The sequence below is a fragment of the Alnus glutinosa genome, chromosome 14 (genome assembly GCF_958979055.1).
Source record: "Alnus glutinosa chromosome 14, dhAlnGlut1.1, whole genome shotgun sequence".
Taxonomy (NCBI): Eukaryota; Viridiplantae; Streptophyta; class Magnoliopsida; order Fagales; family Betulaceae; genus Alnus; species Alnus glutinosa.
The window spans coordinates 19,598,308-19,609,043 of NC_084899.1; the positions used below are offsets into that span (position 1 = coordinate 19,598,308).

Genomic DNA, 10,736 nt, shown 5'->3' on the forward strand with positions numbered 1-10,736 from the left:
TTAAAAAAAATTGAATAAAATATAATTTGTTTTTTGAAAAGACAAATACCGTAACAAAAAGTTATATAGAATCATAATTTCACTTTTGTATCCAAACAGTTGCACATTACGAGAGAAGATGCTTTGGTTCAAAGAAACGGCAAATTTGAAACATTCTAGGCCCCTCTCAATACCTCTCTTCTCTCTCCTGTTATCTTTCTTTTTCGTGCAGTCGGTGAGGGAGGAGGGAAGGGAAGACCCTCCTCTCCTCTCTCATTTTCTTTATGTTTTCCCATGTTTTCTTTACTTTGATTTACCTCCTATCCCTTCTAGGGAGTTTTGTTCCCCCGGGCTAGATTTGGTGGTGACTGATATTCTTCTAGTCCTTCTAGGGCTATGGAGGTTTCTTTTAGTTTTTCCTTGTTCTTTTTTCTGTTGGTTTTCCTGGCAGAAGGCTACACAGGACGTCTGTGTTGGGGAGCGACTTTTCTGGTGTGTCTCCGGCGAGTTTTTCTGGTTGTGTTTTTTTGATGTCTTCTTTGGCGCCAGATCTGTGTTCTTCGGCTGGGTCCTTCATGACACGTGCCTCTCTATGGTGGAGATCGGTGGTTTCAGCGGTCGTCTGCTGCAGAGGGAGGTTCCTGGTGAAGGCGCCTGTTTACAAGTGCCAATGTCGGTGACGGTTTTTTCCCGACGCATGTTTCGTTTGGTTTTTGTTTGGGTTTTTATTTATTTTTCTGTTCATAGTCTGCCTTTGTAATGCTCAATTGTTACTAAACTATTTGTTAGCATAGTAGCTACATTATCCATCTTTTTCTTTGTTTAGATTGTGCTTAAATGTAAAGAGTGGCTCAAACGTTGTTCATGTAATGTTTGTGTGTTGTTTATATAGCTGTTTTAAGTCAGATTTTTCTGGCTTAGGGTGTAGGGGATCTTGTACCTCTATTCTCTGTAATTGCCTTCGGGCGTTATTCAGTAATAAATGGTGACTCATGTTATCTGTTAAAAAAAAGAAAAAAAGAAAAAACTGCAAATTTTTAGATTCAATTCCTTCCTGTATGAATGCTATTGTTCTATACAAATATCTTATAACTAGAAATTATCTACAGGTAAAATTGAGATTAAAGAGTATCTCAGAGTCGGTTTGTATGAATTTGAGTTGAATATTTTGTGGATAATTAATGAGGTCGAAGATTGAGTAATACTACTTTTTACATTTATTTATCACATTTATTTCAAAAAAAAAAAATTACTTAAAACGCATCATGTCATTATAAAATAGTTGGAAGAGTAAAGATTGAGTAATGTTATTTTTCACACTCATTTATTATTTTCAATTCACATCAATTGATGTGGCGTATAATATACCAACAAAAAAAAAAAAAAAAATCACCTAAAGTACATTATAAAATAGGTGAAAAAGATTAGTATCAAACATTTACGCTGTCATTTACACCCAGATTTGCTCAGATTGGGAAGAAGAGTAACACTAAAGATTGCACATTTTTCTCTCAAGGAAAATGATATTTGTATACACAGACCTTATACATACACACACATAATAAGTGTGATATGGATCTCACACTTATTGTAAGTGTGTGCACAAGATAAGTGTGTGCAAATAACATAACTCTTCTCTCAAACAATGTAATTAATGGCTTAATATACCAATATCGGCTCTATTTTTTTTTTTTTTTAAAACTAAAGATCTGAGTTTTTCATTGATTAAAGATCACGAGTAGAAAGCTCTTACATCACAAAGTATAAAACTTTGCAAAATCATAGTCACATGCTATGAGGTTCCAAAGTTACAGATACAAACAAAATTTTTACAATAAAGTGATATCTATGACTTTCATCTTCCACTAACCTATGTATAAAAATAATTAAAGAGCTGACTAGATCTAAGATAATGGTAGCCAAATATCCTAGAAAAATTTATTTAAACCCACTTGTAAAACATAACCCATCAAACCAAACTATCTAGGCAGTGAGAGATAATTGCTCACATTTGACTAACCTTCATCCCATAGATCGCTCATGAAGGCAAATTTAAAGAGAATAAAACTATTATTCAAAGAAAAAATACAACCAGCAAATAGCAGCGGCCATGGAGGAGATGAACGGTATAGCACAGAGGTAGATTGACGAACGCATAACGGAGATGCTAAAATTACTGATCTGATTAGAGAATACCTACAAAAAAAAAAAAAAAAAAAAAAAAAAAAAAAAATTGGAGAAAGAGAGTAGGAACTGGTAGTAGAAAGGAAAAAAGAGTGAGAAAGAGGGAGAAGGAGAGAAAGAGGGAGAAGACCTACTCTCTCTCCTCCTCCTCTCGGTTCTTTATTCTATAGTATATATAAAAAGAACAATTTTTTGAAATACAAAAAGGCATGTTTGCGTGTGACTAAATAATTGATGAAAACGACCATATTTGTCCTGAAGCCAGTGATCTTTAATGACTTTTGACAGAGTCCATGATTTATGTTGTTTTCATTCTTGTTTTTTGCTTGTAGAAAAGGAAAAGGGCGGTGATAGTTTGCTTTCCGACCAGCGCAAAGCCCCATGTTGGCGTAAGACACGGACCCGTGGCCACAAGCAGTCACTGTCTCGACCTCGGCCACATGTTTCAATCATCAACCTGCGAATCTGCCCACAATTTGGCATTCCCATTCACATACATACACTCATACGCTCCCTCGTTCTTCTTCCTCGGATTCGATTTTCTTTTCTTTTCTTCTTTGTTAAAAAGAAAGTTAGGATAATAATGGAAGAATAGTGAAAAGAGGCTTTTCAGGCCTAACAGAGTGTCCCTATCGCTTTATCGGACTATGATTTACAGTAACCGTCTAACTTGATACTTATCGAGAGAAAATTCATATGAACGCATTTGTTTAAATAAATTTTAAATTATTTAATCAGGATGTAAATTAAATATGAGAACTCCAGTAATAGCTGTCTAAATAATTACTAAAAATTACGATCCGTCCTTATCTAGCGATTAATTCTCCTGACCTTTTTTTATTGTGAAACTTTCGAATGTAGTTTCTGATATTAGTTTAAGTTTATACTTATTTCAAAGTTGAAATACTTTGAAAGTGTCTTGTTATGTCAATTATCGAGCACACGATTTACCTAAATGAGCAGCTTCTTATCTTGTATTTGGAAGCATTCTTATAGAATCACATATTCTGTCTCCCATTCGAATTTAAAATAGGAAAGATCCTTTCCAGTAACCTTTTTTCTTTACTCAATTAGATAAAATATTGGAGCTATTTTATAAGTACAAGATAAAAATAGTGCAAAAATTAAGAAACTAGAAAAGAAGAGGCGAACGCCTTTCCAAAACACACATTTTCTTTCATTAACAATCAATGAATCACTAGGAAAAACAAGAAGATAATCAGAATACTATATATAGCTAAAAGAACTATATTTGAGCTGAGTCGAGCTGAACTTGGGTCTGTCAAATTCGGCGCGAATATATAGAATAAGGGCTTGAACTCGAGCTAAGCTTTAAAATGTTGTTCTAATTTGACTTTTTAAGAGCGTAACGCTCAATTGAAGTTTTATTATAATTTTTATTTAAAAAAAAATTATTCAAATTATTATAATTTTAACTTTAATTTATATTTCACATTCTAAATAAAATATTTGTAGTGTTACATATATTATGTTTAGTATGTTAATATTCATACACTATGTCGAATTTTTACAAATCAAGCTCATGTATTTTGTTCGAATCAAATCAAATTTATACGAATACATCTCATTTAATATACAAGTATATAGTTGTCATCACATACGACTAATTTATTTTTCAAACCGATACCAAATCAAAGTCAAACCGAAGTCACAAGCATAGCAGGGTAATTATGTGGGAACATATTCCTCTTTCTCCCGAGGAAAAAAAACAAACCAGAAAAAAACAGAACAAAGGAAAAGAGCGTGGGCCCTCCATGTCCAGACAAAACTTCCAGGCCAATCAAAGCACGTTGTATTCCCTGACACGTAAAGGGCTCTGGGGACCACTTACGTGGCGCGTCTTCGCGGTCACAATCATACTCTTTCTGTTTTTCTCCACCTCACTCAAAGAGCGCCCAACTTTTATTTATTCCTTTTTTTTTTTTTTTTTTTTTTTTTAATTTTTAATTTTTTATTCAAAAGCGTGCCCTACTAAATTTAGTATTACATATATATTCCCATTACAAGCACACATTGGATTCTGCCTCCCAAAGCACGCTCTTTTAGTTTTTCCTGATCTCAACCTCCTGCTTCGGGGTTCCAGTCGCAATGGCTGCTCCAGCGGCTCATCGGTCTCTGTTTATTTTGTTGGTCGCGTGGGTGGTGGTTGAGAATGGTGGTGCGGAGACGGAGGCCACGTCGTTCTTGTCGTCGAGGCTGATTCACCGGTTCTCGGAGGAAATGAAGGCGCGTAGGGGTCAGAGAAACGGCAGTGCGCTTGGGTCGTCTTGGCCGGAGAGGAAGAGGAGCGTTGAGTATTATCACAGGCTGCTGAGCGCCGACTTTCGGAGGCAGAGCATGAAGCTCGGCCCTCGCTACGAGCTGCTCTTCCCCTCCCAAGGCAGCAAAACGATGTCGTTCGGAAATGACTTTGGATGGTTTGTTTTCATCGCCTTCTATGTAGTTTCAGATTTTACCTTTGATCCATGGACATTGAATTTGTGCTCTGTTTTTTTTTTTTTGAAGGTTACATTATACCTGGATTGACATTGGGACACCGAATGTTTCATTTCTTGTTGCTTTGGATGCTGGGAGTGATCTACTTTGGGTTCCATGCGATTGCCTTCAATGTGCTCCCCTATCTGCCAGTTACTATAGTACTCTGGTAGGCCAGCTTTTCTCTGCTTATTATTGCTTGCTTTGTCAAATATTTTGCCTTTTTGCCTTTACTTGGATCTGTTTGTGCTATTACATTGTGAGGAGAAAGGTGGATCTTGTATCCTATGCTTGACAACTAATAGGTTCTTGTTAAATTATTGTCCCAAACTGATTGTTTTCTTTTACTTTGTCATCAATTTTTTATTTTAATTGATGACCCAATTGAGGCAACTTTGTTTTCTTCGTATCATTAGTTCATGGATGAGCTTCTCATCTATTCCTGATGTATGTGGAAGTGAACTTTTGGGTCATTCATGATATGTAATATGCTCTTTTGAAATTGATGACACAATGTGGATGTTGTTAAATCAATAAAGGGGTAGAAGTACGGAGATTCTATAAGAATTGATAACAGGTTTAGCACTTATTTCCGAATATTGATTGGCAGGTGCTCCCTCGTATATGGGGCATCTATTGTGCAGGATAGAGATCTGAATGAGTACAATCCGTCTCGTTCAAGCACCAGCAAGCATCTATCTTGCAGCCATCGGTTATGTGAATTGGGTCCAAACTGCAACAGTCCCAAGCAGCCATGCCCTTACACTGTAGATTACTACACAGAGAACACATCAAGTTCTGGAATGCTAGTTGAGGACACATTGCATTTTGCATCAGTCGGTGACAACACTTCAAACCCTTTTGTTCAGGCTCCAGTTGTTTTAGGGTATGCTTTATTGATCATGCCTACAACTTCAATTTTTTGCAACTCTATGTGTTCCATTAGCAAGATTTTTTAGTGGTTGCCTAAGCAAGGATTAATCCCTGTTATCTATTTTTCTGAATACAGTTGTGGTATGAAACAAAGTGGTGGTTACTTGGATGGTGTGGCTCCAGATGGTCTCATGGGTCTGGGATTTGGAGAGATTGCAGTTCCAAGTATTCTTGCTAAAGCAGGATTGGTCCGGAACTCTTTTTCTATGTGCTTTACTGAGGATGATTCTGGGAGAATTTTTTTTGGGGACCTGGGACCAGCCACCCAACAGTCTACTTCATTCCTGCCTTTAGATGGAACATAGTACGGACCCTCTATTTACTTTAAATAGTTTACATTTTTTACTGTTATAGTTCTTGTCTTCTTGAGTTTTTATAATCATATTCTGAATTCTTGTGATAATTATGATTAACTCATTTTTTTTATTCAGTAAAACCTACATTGTTGGGGTGGAGGCTTGCTGTATTGGGAACTCTTGTATTAAACAGACGAGCTTCAGAGCACTGATTGATAGTGGGACATCATTTACATTTCTTCCAAATGTTGTGTATGAAAAAATTGCGAAGGAGGTAACTTTTTTGTGCTTTTGAACAATGTAATGTATTTTCATTGTCAATATCTAATGTGACTTTCACTTACAATAGTTTGACAGACATGTCAATGCTACAAGGTCTAGCTACGAAGGATCTCCTTGGGAGTATTGCTATAAGTCCAGGTGAATTTGCTTGATGTGATGAGTTTGAAAGCTACCCTCTCTCTCTCTCTCTCTCCCCGTCAGTGTTATGCTGATGATCAGTTTGTTTTTATTGAAACAGTTCACAAGAGTTGCCCAAGGTTCCCTCTGTGACACTCATGTTCCCATTGAACAACAGCTTTGTGGTTGATAATCCTGTTTTTATGGTCCCTGTCAATCAGGTGGGTACAAATTAACATCTGAAAATTTTCAACTGGGTATGAGTTGTAGGGCTAATGTGATTGGATTAAATTGCTAGAACTCTGACAGAAGCAAGCTTAGGTTTTTTTTGTATGTTTGGGAACAAAAACAAAATAAGGTTTTATCTCACTTTTTCAAAAACAAATCAGATTTTATCTCACTTTTCTAATTTTATCTCAGAAAGTCAAACTATCCAAACATCTTTTTCAACTTTATTTGCCTCAGAATTCGCACACTAAATTATAGTTGAATTCAGATTTCAAAAAATCGAACACCCAAACGTGTAGCTTTTATGTTGCTGTCAGAATTGCATTGAAATTAGCATGAGTGAAAAAAATCGAAAGTATGGGGAATGGTTTTAGAAGTAGATTTTCATAACCTAAGAGATTTAAACAAGAATAGATGAGGAAATGATAGTGAAGTCATGGTGCTCTCAGCTCTTCTCTATAAAAGATTATCATATTAAACTCGGAAAAATTTGATAATGAAACCATATTACTTGTCATAACTATGTCGCAAGTTCAAGCAATCTTTGAGAAAGAATTTTGTGTTAAGCTGGGTTGAGCATCTGTCTTGAGGGCTAAATCCTCAAACCCAAAGGTGAACCCTATAACCCATTTATTTGTATTTTGAAAGAAAAATAGTTTTATTAATTGGTCAAAAAACCACTAAGTCATATCATGGTGTAATTGTTAAATTGACTTGTAGATGATCATATACCGAAAGTGGTCTAGTAATATTAATTGGCCATTAGTTCATGAAAAACTTACAATGACTGCAACAGTTTGACGTTGAGCTGCTTTTGTTTATTTCTTTGTAATTTGTGTAATGAATCGTACTGTGCTGTTGTCTTGATTGGGGATTATGATCTATGTACTCATTGACTTTTGGAGAGCATATTGGACTACCAGAAAAAAGTATATGTAAATCTTTCTATGATATCTTTTTGTGGTGGAAGCTTAAAAGTTCGTAATAAAATCAATAGGGATTGGTGGTGCAGGATCTAAAATTGTGGGCTTTTTGGTGTGCAGGGAGTTGGTTTTTGTTTAGCCATACAGCCAGCAGATGAAGATATCGGAATAATTGGACGTAAGTACGCAACATTATCTGGTTGCAAAATGTGCAGTTTAATCCATTCTGCAAAAACACCCTCATCACCCCATGCACATACACGCAAAAAAAAAAAAAAGAGATCTTCCTCCTTTTCTTTACATGTTCAAAAATATATTGTTATAATGCAGAGAACTTCATGACGGGATACCGGATGGTGTTTGATAGGGAAAATTTGAAGTTGGCCTGGTCTCGCTCAAATTGTGAGTTTTCTTTTCTTTCAATCGATATTAAAGAGGGTTCCAATCTTCCAAGTGTAATGTGGTTTGCAAGCGGAGGATCTTATGCAATGTATTGGAAGTTGGAACCAGTCTTTTCACTTGGAATTAAGATGCCAACAGCTTCTTGTTTGCCTTGTCTGAAATATTCATTTGTATTTTATCTTGGAGATTCGCTTAATTGGTTAAGTTGTTTCAACAGGCTGAATTGCAATTCAAGTAGACTCTCTTGTTGCTTCTTCTGTGTTCATGCGGAACTAACCAATTTGCTTGTGTAGGTCAAGATCTCAGTAATGGTAAGAGAATGCCCATTAACTCTCCTCCGAACGGCACACCATCAAATCCATTGCCAACGAATGAGCAGCAGAGCACCCCTGGCGGCCATGCAGTTGCTCCTGCTGTTGCTGGAAGAGCTCCCTCCAAACCCTCAGCTGCCTCAAGTCGGCTCATTATATCTAGGTTCTCTTTGTTAAGATTGGTGCCCCAGCTGCTTCTACTTTTAAATATTATACTATCTCAGACTTGAATGCAGATACTGTCATACTGCCATCTTCTGATAGATCTTTAATTATTTAGGTAGTATTACGTGTAAATCCTGCCTTTTTCTCTCCTCTTCTTTTTTCTGTCTTTCCTCTTTTCTTTTTTCTTTTTTTTTCAAATATATAAATATGTAGCTGTTTGTCATCCAATGCCTGCAATTTTTACCTTACGGGTCATTGGAGTTGTTGGGCTTGTGGAGACATCTTTTGTATCTCTCTCTCTCTCTCAAATATATTACTTGATTATATTTATATATTAAAAGACCGGAAGATGCAAAACCGGAAGATCTTTTGCATTGCATAAGGACGGAATGCAGGTTTTGTGGAAAGAAAGATAGGAACTTGAGTAAATATAGGCATCTGATTGAGAAAATCTGAAGGGTCTTAAGTTGTCTCTAATGGTGGAAGATCACTCATACCAGGCGTCTTGGTAATGGGGTATGCCTAATGGGGCTGCATATCCGCTTGCAAATGAAGTACTTTTTCTAAGTGAGGAACATGTGGGTCTTGAGGATATTCTTCATTGCATTGTTGATGTTATTACTGTTGAGCTTTCAACCACTTTCAAAAAAAAAAAATTGAGGACGGAATGTAGTGAAGCTAAATTAAGAAGAAAATTCAAAATTAAGAAGAGAAAAAAAACTCAATTAATTACTTATATATTATTCTTATTAATTGACTAGTACTATTATTACTTGTAAACTTTCTTATTATTTGGTGACTCAGCTTTCCTATTTTCCACTAAACCAGACGCCATTAATTTAATTTGAAAAAAAACACCAAAATTAAACATCATGAATTTGTCATTAAAAAAAAAAGAAAAAAAGAAAAAAAAAAATCATATTGGCAGAATAATATAAATATGGACAGGTGAATTGTGTTCCAAAGACATAATTTTTGATCAACAAAAGCCCTATGATTGTTTTCATGACCATCGGAGGTCATTTAACCGAAAGACCGAGTTTGAGTGTTAAACAAACACTGTTAATCAAGATTTTTTACGAGGAAGACTACTTGGCGTATAAATGAGGAAGAGTGAAGACCATCGGAGTATCTACGAAGACATTGATGACTTACAAAGTTTCAGTCAATACGAAGGTGCATACCAATTTGTTTAAGAGAATTTGTTCAAGTGTTTATTTCCATCAGAATCAGACTATTGTGCCTAGGAGTTCATTGTCAGAACGGAAATGAAGAAATTTTCAAGTGAACCAAGTAAGAAAGAAGCCTTTACCTTATATTATATCCTTACATTGCTCGATAAAATTCACAAGAGGCACATGAGAAGATGAATTTTTTTGCATGTTCCAGAATATTCAGGGCATGGACAATGTGAGCTACAAGCCTACATTCTTAGTGGGTCAGCAGTTATTGGAATTGCCTTGTGTATTTAAGTCCAGTATTGTCTTTTATCAGTGGCAACAAATTTACGGACCAAGCATCTTCTCGAATTTGAGAAAATTGAGCATGAGATGGTAAGAAACTACTTTTGAGACTCACTTGACCCAAGATCAGTTGTTAGACAATTCAATTTTGAGACTCAGTGGTGGTCCGACGTTGCTCGGGGGGTGGCCGAGTGTTGGCTTGGTGGTGGGTTGGCCTTGGCCCGAGAGTGGTCCAATGGTGGTCCGGAGGTGGCCGATGCTGGTTCAGGGTTGGCTTAGTAGTAGTTCAAGTATGGTTCGAGAGTGGCTCGATGATGGTTTAGTGTGGGCCCAGAGGTAGCTTGATGGTGGTTTGGGGGTAGCTTAGTGGTGGTTTAATAGTGGCCTGAAAGTGGTTCGGGGTAGCTTGGCAGTGGTGATTTGAAGGTGGCTTGGTAGTTGTCTATGGATGGCTCAAAGGTGGTTCAACGATAGCCCGATATTGGCTTAGTGATGTTCTAGTGGTGGCTCAAGGGTGGTTTGGGGGTGGATCGGTGGTGGTTCAGTACTGGCTTAGTAGTGGTCCAGCGATGGTTCGGTGCTGGCTTAGTAGTGGTCCAGCGATGGTCCGATGATGGTCTGGCAGTTTGAGAAGCAGAAGCTCAATCTCAAAAAATGGTTTACGAAATTTAAAAATGAAAACTATTTTCCTAAACAAAAGAATTTTTTTTTTTGTTCAAACTGAAGCTAATATATATATATATATATAAAAGAGGTTAAAGACATATTTGGTATTTGTGGTTTCAAAATTTTATTTTTTAGTCTTTCAGTTTCATTTCGCTTCACAAACGGTACCTAGGTTTTGGGAAAAGATTGACTTAGTACTTCCGTCTATTTTTCTGTTCAAATTTTAACGTCCTGCCACTTGTCAACCCTCATAGGGTTGACACGTGGCACAATAAAAAATGAAAATATTTA

At 36.5% G+C, this 10,736-nt stretch overlaps 1 protein-coding gene across 1 annotated transcript; it reads left to right on the forward strand.

Moving 5' to 3' along the window:
- Nucleotides 1–4,202: 4,202 nt before the first annotated feature.
- Nucleotides 4,203–8,698, forward strand: LOC133857884 (aspartic proteinase-like protein 1). Its single transcript, XM_062293254.1, is given in 11 exon segments — nucleotides 4,203–4,601; nucleotides 4,690–4,828; nucleotides 5,304–5,545; nucleotides 5,669–5,896; nucleotides 6,024–6,162; nucleotides 6,238–6,308; nucleotides 6,409–6,508; nucleotides 7,559–7,616; nucleotides 7,769–7,840; nucleotides 8,134–8,363; nucleotides 8,366–8,698. Coding segments are annotated over 11 exon segments (1,674 nt in total). The 5' UTR covers nucleotides 4,203–4,272; the 3' UTR covers nucleotides 8,432–8,698.
- Nucleotides 8,699–10,736: the final 2,038 nt, after the last annotated feature.